The sequence below is a fragment of the Galleria mellonella genome, unplaced genomic scaffold, assembly GCF_026898425.1.
Source record: "Galleria mellonella isolate WM207_F2 unplaced genomic scaffold, CSIRO_AGI_GalMel_v1 utg99, whole genome shotgun sequence".
In the NCBI taxonomy this organism is placed as follows: domain Eukaryota; kingdom Metazoa; phylum Arthropoda; class Insecta; order Lepidoptera; family Pyralidae; genus Galleria; species Galleria mellonella.
The window spans coordinates 849,939-870,113 of record NW_026442184.1 but is presented as its reverse complement, the minus strand read 5'-3'; the positions used below and the strand labels follow the sequence as shown (position 1 = coordinate 870,113).

The following is a 20,175-nucleotide window of genomic DNA, read 5'->3' as shown; positions in this document are numbered from 1 at the left end:
GAAGGGTGGGATATGGCGTGAATTTACTAAGTACACGGGAATAACGCCCGAGTCCTTAGGAATAGCAACGCATGGGGAGTATCATGGGCGAAACAGTCTATAGGCGACGATTACTACTTACCATCAGGTGGGCCGTCAGCTTGCTTGCCATTCTAAGTTGTATAAAAAAAAAACCTTTATGTGTTTATTTTAATCTATATTTTATGCTACTGTATTTCACTTGAATTGTTCATACGCCATTGTTTTTATGTTTTTGGTTAAATAAATATATAAATAATAGTAGCAATAGTATAATCGATTTAAATATATCCGTATAGATTTATAGAACCTAAGCAATGACCCTTGTTTAGAATTTAAGTTGTTGAAGGTCTGACAAGATGTTTTAAGTCGCTAAGTACCTGAGAATAGATTGAATCGACAGAAAAAGGTAGAATTGGACGGGTTTCTATGCAAGATTTTCCCCTCGTCAAAAAGATTACTCGCAAAATAAACATTTGATTTTAACTTGGCCTTTAGAAATCTATTCCTCGACGTGTTCACTTGAAGTCTTTGATTTTTTTAGATATATCAAATTATAGTTAGTTATATTTAGTATTGACTATAGTTGTTCTGTAGTTTAAGAACCGTACAAGAGAATATATGGTTAAAATAACGTTGAAGTTAAAAATTAATTTAAGATATTTGCTACATATAATGACGCCTATTTAAATTGTTACAAGTTTAATATGAACCTAACAGTAAGCCACATTGATTGCATAAAGAATTAACACTATCGATTCCAAATTGACAACGATATCGAGTAACATACAAAAAAGCACGAATTGTGAATACTCTTTTGAAGTCGCAAACAAGTAGATATTGCTGTGCAAAAAGCGACTTTAACGTCATTAATTTAAGACACGCGACCATGTGTCTGGAAGTACATTTTACTTTGCAGTAGTCTTGCTAATGGAAATTGAATCTTGATTGGAAAGATAATTTTCAAAAACATATACAAAAAAAAATACACTAATTGAGAATCTCCGTAAGTTTTTTTTTTACAACACAAGGGGCAAACGAGCATGCGGCTCACCTGATGGTAAGTGACTGCCGCCGCCCATGATCGCCCACAACACCAACGGTGTGCAGGTGTGCTGCCGGCCTTTTAAAAAGGAATATGCCCTTTTAAGTCTTGAACTTTCTATTAATTTCAGATTTATAATTACTGTTATTTTTTTCTTATTCTAATTATTCATGACTATTAATCAATTTAATCAATATTCTTCAAAAAAAATATACTGAGGTTTGATCAAGGCCGACAAAGCGCACGTGACACCTCTAGTGTTGCAGGCGTCCATAGACTACAGCGACCGTTTACCATCAGATGGGCTGTATGCTTGTTTGCCACCTTTGTCTTTAATCTTTAAAATGATGTACCATAAGTGTCCGTGTCAGATCTAGACGTATAAAATTTGTTTTGAACAAAAAAAAAAAGAATGGCGGCCCACCTTTTTTAAAGTCGGTGAAATCCACATTCTATTTCAATACTTCTATGAGTTAAAAGCCATCCCCAAATACATTAGCCGCCATATTTTCCGTGCGAATGGTTCGGAACAAATCAGCTCTGACAACAATGGTAGGCCCGCGCACCGGGCCAAGGATTAAGATGTCCCGTTCGGCTCGTTGACGTTTCGACGCGTGACGTGACGCGTGCTCCGATCTCCACCAAACCCATGTCACCGCCGAAAATATTTAGGCATATAACCTCCGTGTACTGTTGTCGGCCCCCTCGGACACTCGTTCCATATTTAATATTACGTCAATGTGGGACAACTGTCGCTTTGTATCTATAAAAATATTTTCCGTATCCATTCGACTATATATGAATTTAATTCACTGTGTTAAAACTGTGGAACTAAGGTGGAAAGGGATTGTTAGTAATGGAGATTGAGAATCCCATTGCTAGCAATATACCCAAACACGTCAACCTCCTCGCAGTTCTCCCTGGAAACTATCATGGTTAATTCCTGATGAATTCATTATGATGGACTAACGGGCCTGTTTTCATTCTCATCTATCACCCTTCATTGGTGCTCCGCCAGCGTATCCCGTTAGCGCAGGCGGGGTTACCATACCATTTTCACCCGTGAAAAGAAAAAACTGTTGAACTAAGTACAAATATTTTTAAATAAATATATAATTAATTCCTCTTTTTTTTTATACACTCTATTAAAAAAAATATTAAATCAAATTTTACATTTTTATCAGTGGGTTCTTTTTGGTATCCCTGAACCCTTGTATAGTTTATTTATAATTGTTGAAACTTAATACTTAAATATATTAATTTTGTTTAAAAAGCCTATGTTCAGCAGTGGACGTGAGTTTTGTTAATTTTAAATTAAACTAAACACTATTATTTGTAAAAGTATATAGTTCAGTCGACAACAGAGATATATCTGTTCAATGATAAATTCTGAAATAAATACTCGTAGTGTCAAAGTTCAGTGGCTGAAATTAAAAGACGATGAATGTGTTAAAAAATGTATTTTTTTTATACAACTTAGAATGGCAAACAAGCTGACGGCCCACCTGATGGAAAGTGGTAACCGTCGCCTATAGACATAACAGAGAGTACACTGTTTCGCCCATCGCCCATTCGACGAGGGGAAAATCTTGCATAGAAACCTGTCCAATTCTACCTTTTTCTGTCGATTCAATCTATTTTCAGGTACTTAGCGACTTAAAACATCTTGTCAGACCTTCAACAACTTAAATTCTAAACAAGGGTCATTGCTTAGGTTCTATACTATACGGATATATTTAAATCGATTATACTATTGCTACTATTATTTATATATTTATTTAACCAAAAACATAAAAACAATGACGTATGAACAATTCAAGTAAAATACAGTAGCATAAAGTGCAGATTAAAATAAACATATAAACGTTTTTTTTATACAACTTAGAATGACAAGCAAGCTGACGGCCCACCTGATGGAAAGTGGTAACCGTCGTCTATAGACATGAGCAGTACCATAGACATAACAGAGTATACTGTTTCGCCCATGATACCAAGCCCATGCGTTGTCATTCCTGAGGACTCGGGCGTTATTCCCGTGTACCCAGTAAATTCACGCCATATCCCAAAAAATATAATTTTTATACAATCGTTTAAAATGTGATTTTTATAACGTGTAGCAACATACTATATCTAGAACTAACAAAAAATTTTTCATCGTGCTGGGAGGCCAAATTGTTTATAATTACTCCTCTCCATCCAAAGGTTGTCTGGAAGAGATCGCTCTTAGCGATAAGGTCGCCCATTGTTTTCTCATTGTGATTATTTCTTGTAATTATTTATATTTATAATAAGTTTACTATTGTAATCTTTTGGAGGAAACAATAAAGAGTATCTATCTATCTGTATATAGGTAATAAGCATACTTCGTAAAAAGGTTCGATAGATTCAGTAATAAAAAATAAATCACGTCGACTATAAAAATACCGATCAAAATAACTTCAGAATTAGATGAAGCTACACATTGTCTAACAAAGTATTGTATTAAGTGCGAGATCGTGCAATATATATAGAAAATATCGGTAATGTGAGAGCGTTCCCTTAGAGGTCGCTCGCTTCAAAACAAATTATTGTCTTTAAGCCGTCTCAGAGCGTCTCTTATAAATTTCAAGTTACCGAGTTATATGTAATAAAGCTCGTGCAAGTTCAACGACCTCGTCTATATACTTACCTAAAGTTTGCTTTTCCACTCGGTTTTGAATGAACAAGTTAGCAAACACATGGAGTTTTAACTCACAATTCATATAATAATGAAGTAGGTGTCTACGTACCTACCGACGAGCGGTATTGTACTACCCACTAGAAGACTAAGTTACGAAATTGGTTTAAGATTAGGACATGATTTGGATGTTTCTTAATATTAAGCAAGTCTTACTTATTGTTTTTATTTCTTTATTTCTTTATTGTACACACTAGTTATAAGAATATACCAGAGAGAGACTTTGTACAAAAGTCGATTGCTTGGGTACCTCTGTCTTATTCGTGTTTCAACCGTGAAGCAGTTGTGTTTGCATGGCTGTGTTTCGGTTTGAAGGGTGGGATATGCCAGTGAATTTACTGGGTACAGAGGAATAAAACTTGAGTCCTCAGTAATGGCATCGCATGAGGGGTATCATGGGCGAAACAGTATACTCTGTTATGTCCATGGTACTGCTCATATCTATAGGCGACGGTTACCACTTTCCATCAGGTGGGCCGTCAGATTGTTTGCCATTCTAAGTTGTATAGAAAAAAAGTCATTTTTTATGAAGCAAATGTTATACCTATTCATAATTCCGTTGAAAATGAAAAAAAAAAATGTTAAGTAAGCTTATCATAGATGTCCGCGCCCTCAATACCGAGATATGAAAGTCGTGACCTACTTCGCTAGTCCATTTTGTGATTGGTCGACAGTAGAGCGACTGCACACCCAGTGGTCTCCGGAAGGTCTCTGGCGTGACAGACGACCCCACGGGGCAATATCCGGTGAGCTCCCGACAAATTGTCCCCGTCGCTTTATGCGCGTAAGTGGTGCTGAATTGAGAAATAGCTTCTTTTGTGTTTACCGAAATTTGAATTATATATTTTTTTTTATATTTAGCCTTACAAGTTAATAAATGCTTGTAGACATGAGTAGTAGCTCTTGTATTTCTATAAATAATGTGTTTTTCCTGATGTATTACAGTTTGTAATGAATGGGACATCATACTGTAGTCTAATTGTATGTTCTTATCATTATTCTTATATATAATATTAATAACTACGCATATAGTGGCGACCTTTAATTGAGGCAACATTTTATAATGTAACCATATTATCATGTATTTTAAGTTGCTATAAATATATACTTTGGTGGATGACCTTAAATATATATATTCTTTATTGCACTAAAACATACAGTAACAACAATAAGTTAATGTTATCAAGTAGGCGAACTTATCTCTAAAAGAGATTTCTTGTCATTACCTAACACAGTGGCATAGGAAGTAGTTTAACCAATATTATTATGTATTTTAAGTTAATATAAATATATACTTTGTCATAAATTATAAATTATATATATATATATATATATATATATATATATATATATATATATGTATATATGTTAAATACAACATATAAATATCAAATAAAAGAGAACACAATGATGACAATAAATAAAATTAACGGAGTTAAGAGATGGGATGCTTTTTATACCTATATGAAAAAATTTATCCAAAGGTGGTAAGGAGCAAAAGGATTGTCGGGTCAGCTAGTGATACTATAAAAGTGGTACACTGTATGTACGGTGGCAAAATAATTTGGAAATAGTACCGCCCTTATCGGAACATGTGCAGGCTCTTCAAAATGTAATCCCCCGGGGTATTGCTCCTATATTAACTGCTATAACCAGACATCTACAAGACGTCATCCCAATCATGAAATGCCGACTTTCTATAAAATATCTTATTTCTTTTACGTTTCTTTCATACTTAATATGTAAATATGTTGACATTTATATAATATGACGATATATATAAGTTAAATAGTAGTAACATAGCATAGTAGCACTATTAAATAAATATTGTATGCCAGATTCAGGTAAAAATTGTGAATAATATTTAAATATTATGTACCATCCTTTACACCACTTTTCAAACAAAATAAAGATATTGTATTGTATTGTAAAATCTTTATTGTACATAATTCACATGGGATACATTATAGTACATTACTGCAGTGGCCAGCAACTGAGGCATTGATGGACGAACGTGCAAATGTGGGCCGAGGCGTAGCCGAGGCACACAATCGTGAGACCATCAATGCCTAGTTGTGGCCAAGACTTGTATAGTATTTTTCTCAAACAATGCGCGGAAATCAAAAACACAATTTTACTTTTTAAGTTCAATGACTACTAACGAACAATAATAATTTTTCACGCGCCATAATGTTCCTTTGTTTATTTTTCAATAAACAGCTTTCTATTTGCAAGCCAGTTCGAAATTTAAATAAAACCTTTTATTAGTTACCTCCTTGGTAGCCATGTTTCGAAGTAAAAGGTCAGTCCATTTTTAAATTACAGGACAGATATGAGTTTACATAGTAATTTATCTGGCCGCAAAACGCGACAGATATGGATTTTCATACAACTTTTGCCGGCCGCTGCCCACATTGTTTCTGGCCAGTACAGCAATTTTGGTTTTTCTCTAAGAAGATTGTTAAAAGTAATGCTTACTTTTCAAGCATGTTTGAGAAAAATGGTTTAATTTACAATGGCGGACTTATCCCATAAAGAGATCTCTTACAGTCAACCTTTGAGAAGCTGAAAGAAAACTGTAAAATGTACAAGGGTAATGATATTTGTATTTGTATACATACAAGATGGAGTAGAGAACATTAGCTTTATTTTTAAAAAGGTATTCTGCCAGTAAATTTAAACGTATTCCATAAAGAAATATGCATCAGAAAAGGACGAGAAATTTAAGGCTTCCCATTCTAACTTGACAGTGCCGTGATAGTATGGGGGTTTATTTATATCAAGTAGATTTAGTTCCATAAAAAGGAAACACCAACATGAATCGTGGCGAAACTAGTAATTTTTTAATTTAAATTTTAAACTAAATTACCAAATTAATTTTTATGGAATTTCTATCAGCCCATTCTGAAGGTATAACCTTTCAGATAAACAAAAAAATTCAATCGTTTTGTAAATGACGAAGTTCTGAGGCAACGAACATAAAATAATATAACTACTAAGGAAAACTGCATTTTCAATCGTCTCAAAATTAATACAAGACCAATAGGAAGTAAACATTGTTAATTTTAAAGAGAAAACGAGCCAGCGTTGCGAAGTTGACGCAAAAAAATACACAGAATTTGAAAATCACGTTTTGAAAGTCACTTAATATATAGCTGTATAATTATTAGAAAATAAAATCTTTTACGATAGACTCATAAAAAAAATACTGTTTAAAAATGCTTATACCGTTTGCTTTAATTAAATTTATTATTATTCTTTCAGGGCATATTCCGGTTGGCGTGCGAGCACGTGCTGCGCACGATGCGTAGAGGCCGCGAGACCCTGCTGACGCTGCTGGAGGCGTTCGTGTACGACCCCCTGGTGGAGTGGGGCGCGGCCGGCGTGGGCGCCGGCGCCGGCGGCGGCAAGAGGCGGCGCACGCAGCGCGACATACGCGCCGCCCTCGACATGCTCGCTGTACGCGCGCAAGAACTCAAGCACCAAGTCGCCGACTTGAAGTAAGTGTATTGTTGGCATTATCATTGTCATATCAGCCGATAATTGTTCATACCTGAACATAGGCTTCCATAATTTTACCAGAGGGAGACTTTGTACAAAAGTCGTTCGCTTGGACACCTCTGTCCCATTCGTGTTACTACCGTGAAGCAGTTGTTTGCATTGCTGTGTTACGGTTTGAAGGGTATCCCACCCTTCAGACCGTGGCAGTGAATTTACAGGGTACAGAGGAATAACACCTGAGTCCTCAGAAATGGCAACGCGTTTCCATGGTACTACTCATGTCTATTGGCGACTGTTATCACTTTCCATCAGGTAGGGGTCGTCAGCTTGTTTGCCATTCTAATTTGCATAAAAAATCCACTCCTGAACATAGGCCTTCGACATAAGCTGCCAAAAAACGGTCCCGAGCCAAAAGACTGTGGGCCATTTCTTTCTAGTATTTGCCTAGTATGGGGAGATTTTGCCTGTAAATGCTAAGCTTGGCGGGTTGGCAACTGCATTTGGGCTTTAGTAATATTGCTGGCCATTCCTCGATCATTAAGTATTCTTATAAGTTATATGTATGGCCCCAAAAATTTATAATAAAATTCCAGATGTATATAAAAATTTAAACACAAACTTATTCCGGAAAAAACTGAAAATGCTACTGATTGACAAATGTTATTATAATATTGACGAATTTTTAAATGACAACCTTTAATATGTTTCTCTTTCGACATTTGCTATTGACATTGTAATTCCATTTGACTTTTTATTTAGTTTATATCTATTCTTCACAAAATATTAATATGTTTTGTAAGGCAGGGATAGATAGGGGGCATGGATTTGCTTTGTAAGGCACTTGAAATTGCCACTGTCCTTGAAATAATATTTTGCACGCTAATGTTAGCAAAACATGTTAGGACTATACAAATCCTACAATGAACAACAAGTATGTCTTTGCACTTACTATGTACACATGTTTGCAAATAAATTTATCTTTATCTTTATCTTTAGTCATCTCTTACGACACCCACGAGAAACAAAGAGGTGACCTGCTCTATCCAGGACCATGTCGCAACATAAGTGACATTATAATAAAGAACAATTCCATTTATTCTATTAGATTTACTCTATTTACCTAATTTTTAAGGTTTCGTATCTCCAAGAGAAAAGACGGAACTCTTATAGGATTCGTTGTCCGTTCCTACGTCCGTATGTCAAGACCCTTTTTCTTAGAAATACGTGAATTCGTAGCGTTAAAGCTACGAGTTACAGTAGGTTTCTAATATACCGATTTTAATAGCTTTATGCGCGAAATATATTAGTAAATAAGCTGATGGTCATGAACAAGCGGATTTATATAGAAATGACACAAGGAACATTCAATCGTATGGCTGTGGCCCTGATGTATCCCGACAAAAACGTTTTTTTTATACAACTTAGAATGGCAAACAAGCTGACGGCCCACCTGATGGAAAGTGGTAACCATCGCCTATAGACATGAGCAGTACCATGGACATAACAGAGTATACTGTTTCGCACTTGATACCCCCTATGCGTTGCCATTCCTGAGGACTCGAGTGTTATTCCTCTGTACCCAGTAAATTCACGCCATATCCTACCCTTCAAATGGAAACACAGCCATACAAACACAACTGCTTCACGATTGAAACACGAATAGGACAGAGGTACCCAAGCAATCGACTTTTGTACAAAGTCTCCCTCTGGTGTTGTATGTAATGTAATGTTTCGATGTTTCCGCAATAACCTTTTTTTTTATATTAATTGTATTCAATAAATTACTTATTCTTATATTATTAACATGACCACTATATCTTCACACATTGTTAATCCTATACTGTTAATACGATGTTTGTGCACATAAAATTATTTCTACGAGATGGTTCTATTTTGAGCATAAAATGAATTAGTTATTCATAATTTATGCCGCTAATATGAGAGATTATAATTGTTAATGCCTCTCTAAAAGCCACTGCGAATTAACACGGCGTACTTCCTGTTTAACCGCCCTGAATTATTGAACACTTATGTTTCACGTTAACTCATAAATTATTCATATCCTGGCCGCAATAACGCTGTTGTTGTTTTTTGTTTCAGCTCCCAATTTTTGGCCGTACTCCCCGAGGTGAAGGAAAGCGCCGAGAACTGGCTTAAGGAGCACGACGAATTAGAAGCAGTCGAAACGAGACTACAGGAGTGTCATCAGCAGATGGCATTAATCAAAGAGATAGAAGCCTATGGCCCAAATTTAAATAATCACCCACTTTACGCCATCTCTCAGAAATATACCTCGTATAAGAAAGCCAAAAATGCTGTCGAAGATTCGATGAAAGCTCTTGTAAAAATACTCAAAGATTTCGACACCCAAATCGAGACGTTTGCCGAAACAAATGAAGTCATAAACGGACCGCAGTTGATGGCATGGGTCCAAGAGTTTTCAGGAACGAAAGAGGACGAAAACAAACCGATATTTGACCACATCAAAGAATTCTTAACAAATGCCGGTCAAAGTTCCATGATATCACAATGTGAACAAGCCGAAACAGAACTGAACCAGAGCATTCAACAGACACATCACCTCGTCAGGTCGTGTCTGGAACTGCTGTCGCAATATGTCGCAGTCTCCCAGTATTATCCTCAGAGCCAAACGGAATATCACCGCGTAGTAATGTTCAGAAAATTTTTGGCCACTGCTTTAGAAAGCAAATCGCCTGAAGTTTGCAGGGAGGTTTCTAATCAAATGAATGCCTTACTGGCGGATTCTAATAATACTGACTCGTCACAAATTACAGCCTATAATTTCCGCTTGCAAACTATACATGCTGAAGCCAGCGCGAATCTTAATAAAGCAGTTGAGAGATTGCAGGCGGAAGGTGGTCCCGATGCGCTTGTTTTGGCTCAAGAGGCTTATATGGAAGCGAAGGCCAATATCAGTAACTGGGTGAGGACTGAGGATGGAGCTGCCGCTGCATTGGAGTGTGTCGTTATAGGAATGTTGTGCAATTTGAATAGGAGGTATTTGATGTTAGAGAATGGTGCACAAAGCGCAGGCGACTGCCTCGTTGATTTGACCTCCAGAGAGGGGGAGTGGTTTTTGGATGACATGAGCGCGCTCTCCATGCAGTCAGTGGAGTTACTATCATTACTGCCTTTACAGTCGGCATCTGCGGAAGACACCACTTTACCAATCGCGGTGGAATGTGTTCGCAACGCTAATCTTCTGCTAGCTGACTTGGTTCAATTAAATTATAACTTCAGTACCATAATTTTGCCTGAAGCGCTCAAGAAAGTGCATTCCGAAGATCCGTCAGCGCTTCTAATGATTACTGAGCTGAACACCGTAATAATGAATACCCCTGTGCCTCTAAATGATCTACTGGCACAGTTGGAAATGCATTTGAGATATCTCGTCATGGATATGGAGGTAACTTTATTGTTTCATTATATATATTTAAAATGTGTGATTTAATATGTTTCTAATCGTTTCATTCAAAGCAAATTAATAATCATAATATAGCAAAACTTATTGTAATTGTAAATTTAACTCTTACAATAAGATAGTAATAGATTGCTTGTTTTAGTCTCCAGCAAACGGAGCGCAACTGTTAGCAGCGGAGCTTCGCTCCCGCTACGAAGCCCTTCTCTCTGCGTCCACGCCTGACAGCGAAGGCCAGTCTGCGGGGCGAATGCTGCTGATGGGTTTTAACGGACTATTCGCGGCCGTGGAATTAAGGGCGAGAGAGTTGGCCGACCATATCGCCGTGCCAACACCGCCCGCTTGGAGAAAGATCGATCATATAAACGAAGCCATGCACATGTCGGTATGTATTATTTTTTAAATTTACGAGTATATTAAGTAAGTATGGAATTGGCCAATTTTTTTAATGGTATCTAGAGTGTTTATACATGTATGTGTGTAACAGGAATTTTAAGACCTTGCTATATTTCTCGTTACGCGTTCGAGACGAAACCCAATCGAAACAATTATCGGAAACGACAAACATTGTGAATTAATAAAATTCCTGTTACCCATATCAGTATATATTTTTTTCTATATCTTGTCTGAAAATGAAGTACTAAAAACATAATTGGATTGTATAAAGACGATGAATGTTCGTGGTGTGATAAATGTGTGAGTTACATAACGGGAAGAAGTTATGCAGTAAGGTTTAAAGATGACATTTTTTGATCATTAATCAGTGCCCATGATTTTGGTACTTTTGAAGCGAAGTTATGGAGAATAAATGTTTTCTGTTCTCTTATGTGTAATAATTTGTCTCGTGCAGGCTGCCCTCCAAAGCCCCGTGCTGCGCTCGGTGCTCGAAGACATATTCCTGGTGCGTCGCATACAGACGGTGGCGGAGGTGTTCGCGATGTGCGTGAACATGGCGCGCGCGTTCAATGGCGTCGGCCCGCTCACCTTGTACGATGACGCCGCACTGTGCAAACCTGTCAGAAGGTCTGTGACCTGTAATTGTTTCAGTATTTTTTTTAATGGGTGATAATGGAATGGTAACCCCACCCGCGCTATCGGTATACACCGGCGGGGCACCAGTGAACGATGATAGGCGAGAATGAAACAGGTCAGTTATCCCATCGTGACGAAATCAAGAATTATTCACGATGGTTTTCAGGGGGAACCACGTAGAAGTCGACCTGATAGGGCATATTGCTAGCAATGGGGCTGTCAAACTACATTGCTAACAATCCCTTTCCCTCCCAAATGGAATGGTATAATATGGCCTGCGCCATAGGTATACACTGGCGGGGCACCAGTGTGGGATGACAGGTGAGGATGAAAAACCAGGTGAGTTAGCCTATCGTGATGGATCCACTTGGAATACAACACGATAGTTTCCTGGGGGAACTGCGAGGAGATCGACGTGACAGGGTACATTGTTAACAATGGGGCAGCATTGGAGCTATTAGACCTGATTCGTACCTTATGATTAGGTTCACGGCGGAGTACGTGCTGCGCGGCGTGGTGGGCGTGCACTCGAAGGCGCTGGCGTGCGTGGTGTGCGGCCTGCTGCGCCGCGCCCGCCTCGACCTGCACGCTGAGGTCGAGCAGAAGGAGATCGGTACGCATACAACTTCTATCGTATACAACCAGTCATAAAATAAAAACTCACAATCATATGGTCGTCTTCTTTCTTCTTATGCTAATATAATTAGTAAAAAGAGATTCATATCAGGGCTAGTGTATTGAAAATGTTTGATATGTCAATTGTTTGTCAATGACAAATTTTACATTACTAGATTATATATTCGACGCAGTTTATGTAGACAGTATGCAAGCAGGTTGTATCTTAATTTCGTAGGGTTTCTTTTAAAAGATTTCGCGCCATTTTTTATAGTGTTGCTAGTATAAAAAAAAATCTCACAATTAAATTGAAATTTCCGAAATTAGTTGAATTTTTTTTTAAAAAGTATTGCTTTTCATTATTATTGTCACTTTCATTCATTCTAATACTAATGCATGTTTTAAGTCTACAAAAATTCGGAGATATTTGTATTCAAATTAATCATTTTCAACTTGTTCGTCCAGCCGACTCTATAAAAGACGTTTCACCATTTTAAATGTATCACAAGAATAAGAATTCCAGTATTGAGTGAGTGGTTCTCGTGTGTTACGTTAACACTGAGGAATAATGGACACTTGACATTCAGAGTGATACTAAGTGTCTAGTGTCTGAGTTTAAAGTGTCTGAGTGTCTAGTGTCTGTACGTCTGAGTGTCTAGTATCTGAGTGTCTAGAGACTGTGTGTTTGAGCGTTTACTGTCCGAGTGTCAAGTGCCTGAGAGTCTAGTATCTGAGTGTCTAGACACTGTGTGTCAAACTGTCTAGTGTCTGAGTGTCAAGTGTCTGAGTGTCAAGTGTCTGAGTGTCAAGTGTCTGAGAGTCTAGTGTCTGAATGACTAGTGTCTGTGTGTCTGAGAGTCTCGTGTCTGAGTGTCTAGTGTCTTAATGTCTAGTGTCTGAGTGTCTAGTGTCCGAGTGTCTAGTGTCCGAGTGTCTAATGTCCGAGTGTCTAGAGTCTGAGATTCTAGGTGTTCGAGTATCTGAGTGTCTAGTGTCTGAGTGTCTAGTGTCTGTGTGTCTGACAGTCAAGTGTCTGAAAGTCTAGTGTCCGAGTGTCTAGTGTCTGAGTATCTAGTGTCTGTGTGTCTGAGTGTCAAATGTCTGAGAGTCTAGTGTCCGAGTGTCTAGTGTCCGAGTGTCTAGTGTCCGAGTGTGTCCGAGTGTCTAATGTCTGAGTGTCTGAGTGTCTGAGTGTCTGAGTGTCCGAGTGTCTAGTGTCCGAGTGTCTAGTGTCTGAGTGTCTAGTGTCTGTGTGTCTGAGTGTCAAATGTCTGAGAGTCTAGTGTCCGAGTGTCTAGTGTCCGAGTGTCTAGTGTCCGAGTGTCTAGTGTCCGAGTGTCTAGTGTCCGAGTGTCTAGTGTCCGAGTGTCTAGCGTCCGAGTGTCTAGCGTCCGAGTGTCTAGCGTCCGAGTGTCTAGTGTCCGAGTGTCTAGTGTCAGAGTGTCTAGTATCTAAGTGTATAGAGACTATGTGTCTGAGTGTCTAGCGCGTGTCTAGTGTCCGAGTGTCTGCGTGTCAGAGTGTCTAGTGTCTAAGTGTATAGAGACTATGTGTCTGAGTGTCTAGTGTCTGCGTGTCTGTTGTCTGCGTGTCTGCGTGTCTGGTGTCTGTGTGTTGGAGTGTCTAGTGTCAATGTGTCTGAGTGTCTAGTGTTTTGAAGTCTATTATAAACGAAGCGACCTCATTGTGACGAATTTATCAAAAATTTTCTACAATAACATCCAGGTAATAAAAGAGCTTTTATTTTTTGATGCCGCGCAATGTATTTGAAATTTTACAATCTACATGACGCGGGATATTTATAGTGTGCGGTCAGGGACGCTTCTTCGTAGGTAGTTTTTGTACGCTTGTGATGTTCATCTTATATAGCTGATTATGTACATCGTGGTAGGATTTTTTACGAAAATTACATAGCTGTTTTATTGGTATTTCATAGTATTTCACAATGAAATATTAGTACTTTTTATACTATGTCACAATACGATCACACAATACAATACAATGATCACACGATTTTAAATGAAAAAATTTGTAAACAATTTGAAATTTTCGGAAAAGAATTTTTACTGAATTTGAGTTGAGAACAATGATCTGAATTCACTGTTTCAGTTTTTGCCAGTCTGTCCCCTATACACGGTGTATAATCGTTTCCGCTCAGGCGCGTCGTGGAGCGTGCCGCTGGAGGCGCTGTGCGAGAAGGCGCGCGCGCTGCGGGCTGGTGCCGGCGGGGCGGGCGCGGGGGGCGCGGGTGGCGCGGGGGGCGCGGCGGGCGGCGAGCGCGGCGCCGTGCTGGCGGGCGCGGTGCGCGCGGCGCGTGCGCAGCTGGAGCGCGCGGCGCGTGCCGTGCGCGAGCACGCGCGCGCCGCCGCCGCCGCGCACGCCGCGCGCCACCGCGCCGCCGCGCACCACCACCTGCACGCCGAGGTCAGTCTGAGCAATACACTCGCCGTGCTGGCGGGCGCGCGCGTGCGCGCGCGCGGCGCGTGCCGTGCGCGAGCACGCGCGCGCCGCCGCCGCCGCGCACGCCGCGCGCCACCGCGCCGCCGCGCACCACCACCTGCACGCCGAGGTCAGTCTGAGCAATACACTCGCCGTGCTGGCGGGCGCGGTGCGCGCGGCGCGTGCGCAGCTGGAGCGCGCGGCGCGTGCCGTGCGCGAGCACGCGCGCGCCGCCGCCGCCGCGCACGCCGCGCGCCACCGCGCCGCCGCGCACCACCACCTGCACGCCGAGGTCAGTCTGAGCAATACACTCGCCGTGCTGGCGGGCGCGGTGCGCGCGGCGCGTGCCGCGTAGTCTATTCTGTTTCATTTCTGTGAATGTTGAGTACAACTATAATTGGACTGCAAACTTATAATGCTAACATATTGTTGTATTCTATTGTTAAAAATTTTATTTGTAATCTGTTGTTGTACACAAAAATAAAAAATAAGTAAATAAAGTGATATTTTTTGAAAGTTTATAAATATGAGTACTCGTTGGCGACAGGTGCTGCAGGGCGCAGGCGGCGCAGGCGGCGCGAGCAGCGGCGGCTGCGGCGAGGCGGCGGCGCTGCTGTGGCGGCGCGCGCGCGAGCTGCTGGCCGCCGCCGACGAGCTGGCCGCCGCGCGAGCTCGTGCACACGGCCTCGTCGGGGCTGCGCTGCAAAGGTTTATTACACTGCATTCACTGCTCATTACCACTTTGCGTATCGCTGACATGTTTCGATATAGTTGGATGCTGTAATTGGTATACGTGGGTGGGATATCACTCAGAAATGATAGATCAGCATGAAAGTAAGTCAATTGGGTCATAGTGACTAATTTGCCGCTAGGACGTTGTCTGGTCGATAGATTCGTATTGTGTGCAAAAAAATTTTTAGCATGTGGTTCCTACATAAAATGGATTACTCCTTTTTTCTTCGCGGGTGTCGTAAAAGGTAACTAAAGAAATTCAATGGTCATGGGATAGGTAGTAGCGTTCATCTAAACATTAAACATCATCAAATTTATTGATTCGTGCTTGTTGTCATGTCGTAATAATTTGAAGTAAAATTACGAAATGATCTGATCTGGGCGTCGATTACGGCGCCATCTAGTATGTCGTGTTGAGTATTGCGTGTTGCGTGTTGCGTGTTGCGTGTTGTGCGTTGTGTTAATGTGTCGGTGGGCGGTTGCAGGGTGAAGTGGGGCGCGGGCGCGAACCCCGCGCTGCGCGGCGTCCAGCGGGCGCTGGAGGCGGCGTGGGCGGCGCGGGCGGCGCGCGCCGACAGCGTGCGCGGCGCCGCGCGCTCGCTGGCCGCGCACGCGCGCGCCGCCGCCCCGCAGCGCGCCCGCGCCGCCGCGCGCACCGCGCACACCGCGCGCACGGCGCTGCAGCACTGGCACAAGGTGAGGCGGCACTGGCACACGGTGAGGCGGCACTGGCACAAGGTGAGGCGGCACTGGCACAAGGTGAGGCGGCACTGGCACAAGGTGAGGCAACACTGGCACAAGGTGAGGCGGCACTGGCACAAGGTGAGGCAACACTGGCACAAGGTGAGGCGGCACTGGCACACGGTGAGGCGGCATTGGCACAAGAGCGGCGCCTGCAACGGCTGACACGCTGCATGGAGTATGTGGTCAACACCCTCATCGACATCCTCGGACAACTGCTGCTCACCTCGTCGACTCTCTTAGCGAATAAGTACCTCCTAGAACAGTCATATCCAGTCATGGTCTAAAACCATTTTTTATAAGTCTACCTTTATTTATTTTCATTAAAAAATTTAACAATACCATATTAACTTATATTTCAATACACCTTATATTTCAAAAATCTAACACTTATATGTACATATAAAAACCAATATTAAATATCATTTACAGGCATGCACGCTGGCTCAGAAATATTCACTTAACGTGTCCCCGGTAGAAGAATCATTGATGGAAATGCTGCATCCGGAAGGAAACATCGATACGCAGTGGGTAAGTAGAGCCTTCGCCATACTGCTATTCCTACTCTGAATAAATGAAATTTCATGATCCGGCTCGAAGGACCAATTTAATAGGAATTCAGAATAGTGTCGTTTAATAAAATTTTGTTCTGATTTTTAGTTGAAATTTAAAATAAAAGAAAATTGAATAATTTTGTTGTCATGTGGCCTGATAACTAAGATTTTTAGGTACTAAAATCCTATGGTATTTACTTATTTGCGAACAACAAATAACAAATCTTGTTTATGCTCTTTTTTAGCTTATCAATAAGATAACAAATACTCTAAATTCTCTTATGATGTAGTAAATTTATAAACAATACCCAAAGAATATTGTTTATGAAGCAAACTGTCAGCCGCCACTGAAATGATATTTAAAATTTGAAGTTTTTTTTTTATTATTTATTGGTAAAACAATACACGTGCACGGCAGGTGGAGAACGTGTCGGCGCTGGTGCGCGACATGTCGTCGCAGCTGGCGAGCGAGGCGGCGGCGCGGCGCGGGCGGGCGCGCGCGGCACAAGATCGGCGCCGCGCCGCCGCCGCGCGCCTCGCCGCCGGCGCCGCGCCGCTCGCCGCGCGCGCGCTGCTGCACGCCGAGGTGCGCGTCTCGCTGCACGCCCTGGCACCCGCTAACAATGTACGTGAATTTTTATATTTTCCATTTGTGCCCCGTTTCCTCCTGTTATTGAATTTTGGTACCTATCCCAGAATGATAAGGTCGTATAGTGATTATATTAATCACTCTGTTTATTCTCCCATTAACAAATATCAAAAAACTCACCATCCGACCGTTTAACCCATTATTCTCTTGTAACCTACATTTTCCATCTAACATAACATATAATGATGATGATGATGATGATGATGATGATGTTGAAACTCAATGTAAACTTATAATAATCATACTAAAAGCCAATACTTTGAATGTATCTTTAAATCAAATGATGTATTTTAATATAATGAATTTATAACACTGGTTTTGCAGGGCAACAACCCGGCGAGCTCGTACATATCCCGCGAGGCGGCGGTGACGGCCCAGCTGTCGCAGCTGGCGAGCTGTCGTCCCGACCGCGCCAGTGTACTCGCGGCCGCCACCGCCGCCGCCCACCTGCTGCAGGAAATACCTGCGCTGCACGAAGCGCTGCTGCAGTCAGTATCTACTTAAGTCGCTAAGAAATAAATACATGCGAGTGATTTGCATAAGTTTCCTTTAGCTTACAATGGAGTAATTCTATTATTACATCAACCCAAAATTCGGATTTTTTTTTTTAAATTATACAACTTAATATGAGGGTAAGTATACATTTAATTTATAAATCTGATTTACTGAATCAATCATGTGACCACATGAAACAAGTTTCCTACAAATATATTCTATCATGTCACTAGATTATTTTTGATAAAAAAATTATAGTGACATGTTTAAAAAAAAAAAAAAAGCTTTAGTAATAGAGAATACTTTGTAGTAAATATTAACGTTAATTGGAGTTATTGAATTACTGCGCAGGCTACCGGCGGCGTGGGAAGCGCAGACCAGCGGCGCGGCGCGGCAACCCGTGCGGCCGCCGCCCGCGCAGCGACCAGGTACGTGTATACTGCACAATACTTCTAAAATATTTATATCAAGTTCTGTACGCATTAAAGTAAATAGTGCTTTGTTGATTTTACGCCCGCTTCCCATAACCCACCAAAATTTGGTCTGTATGCGGATAGGAAATAAAATTGCATACTGTTGTCAAAGATTCAGCAATTTCTTTAAATTCCAACCAAACACCCTTGCAGTTTATTACTTCTTGGAACTTAACGAGTTATTTCCCTGATCACTTCATAAATGGGAGCACTTCACTCTTCTAGTAATAGCATGTTTCGTAAGTCGATGAATCATTGTACCGTCAAATCTCGCAAGATGTGTAATTAAAAAAATATATGTTAAATAAGTGAACGTTCTGAGAGCCATAATAATATTTTCTCAAACATGCTTAGAAATGTGAGCATTATTTTGACAATCTTCTTCGAGATAAATCAAAATTGCCGTACTGGCCAAGATACATGCGGGCAGCGGCCGGCAAAAGTTGTATGAAAATCCATATCTGTCGTGTTTTGCGGCTAGACAAATTACTATGTAAACTCATATCTGTCCTGTAATTTAAAAATGGAATGACCTTTTACTTGGAAACATGACTACCAAGGAGGTAACTAATAAAAGGTTTTATTTAAATTTCGAACTGGCTTGCAAATAGAAAGCTGTTTATTGAAAAAAAAAATCAAAGGAACATTATGATGCGTGAAAAATTATTATTGTTCACTATTCGTCATTGAATTTAAAAAGTAAAATTGTGTTTTTGATTTCCGCGCATTGTTTGAGAAAAGTACTATACAAGCCTTGGCCACAACTAGGCATCCATGGACTCACGTATATGTGCCTCGATTACACCTCGGCCCACATTTGCACGTTCGTCCATCAATGCTTCAGTTGCTGGCCGCTGCAGTAATGTACTATTTAACAATTGTCATTGAAATAGTAGTGATATGTATGCCGTGTACACGCAGGCGGGGAGCGTAACGCGCAGGGCGCGGGCGTGTGGAAGCGAGTGCGGCTCAAGCTGGAGGGCCGCGACCCCGAGCCCGCGCGCCGCCTGCCCGTCAGCGACCAGGTGAGCACACACGCTACCACATGTCCTGGCTACACCAATACAGGCTGTTTACCCGTCAATTGCAACCATTACTCAACATGACCATGTCCTACTTCTGAAAACATTACTTGTATTCATCATCATTTTTGCCAGTGTGTTAGTAAAACTCCTGGAATATCCTCTCGTAGCTCGCTGAGCGAATTTAAGCTTCCTCAGACAACGAGCCTACATGTGGTGGTGCCGATGAGTGTTGCCAATGTAGTGTCGCCCGGGCCGCAGGTGGAGTACATGATATCGGAAGCGACGAGCGCAGAGAACCTGTGCCTGATGTACGAGGGGTGGATGGCGTGGGTGTGAGGCCGGCGGCGGAGTCCCGGCCCCGCCCCGCGCCCCCCGCGCCCCCCGCGCCACTCGCCCGCGCCTGCGCCCTGCGGCCCGCGCGCCCGCGAGACCCACCACGCGCCACGCGCCACGCGGCCCACGCGACCCACGCGGCCCACGCGGCCCACGCGGCCTCGCACGCGTCCGACCGGCAGGCCGGCCGCCGCCCGCGTCGGCGTCTCACGACAGCAGGAAGTTACTGTAGCCCTTCGGTAATATTACTATTCATTTTTATTTTTCATTATTTTGTTTAAGGTCGTTGCGTTCGAGTTCAGGTCGGCCTGTTGTCCGCTAACCACGCCTTGCGTTTGACTCGTTTCCTCTTACATGAGTTACGAAAT

General features: G+C 41.5%; 1 protein-coding gene across 1 annotated transcript in view; it reads left to right on the top strand.

Annotated features, from left to right (window-relative positions):
- Positions 1–20,175, top strand: part of LOC113522711 (serine/threonine-protein kinase SMG1) — a 214,717-nt gene extending 194,542 nt beyond the window's left edge. Inside the window, exons 3-17 of the mRNA XM_052902989.1 lie at positions 7,044–7,279; positions 9,381–10,707; positions 10,865–11,104; positions 11,570–11,742; positions 12,237–12,364; positions 14,525–14,814; positions 14,849–15,097; positions 15,353–15,513; positions 16,023–16,233; positions 16,711–16,809; positions 17,251–17,457; positions 17,806–17,969; positions 18,328–18,404; positions 19,371–19,474; positions 19,733–20,175. Of these exons, the coding sequence (XP_052758949.1) occupies positions 7,044–7,279; positions 9,381–10,707; positions 10,865–11,104; positions 11,570–11,742; positions 12,237–12,364; positions 14,525–14,814; positions 14,849–15,097; positions 15,353–15,513; positions 16,023–16,233; positions 16,711–16,809; positions 17,251–17,457; positions 17,806–17,969; positions 18,328–18,404; positions 19,371–19,474; positions 19,733–19,810 (3,744 nt within the window). The 3' untranslated portion in view covers positions 19,811–20,175. The remainder of the gene's footprint in view (positions 1–7,043; positions 7,280–9,380; positions 10,708–10,864; positions 11,105–11,569; positions 11,743–12,236; positions 12,365–14,524; positions 14,815–14,848; positions 15,098–15,352; positions 15,514–16,022; positions 16,234–16,710; positions 16,810–17,250; positions 17,458–17,805; positions 17,970–18,327; positions 18,405–19,370; positions 19,475–19,732) is intronic.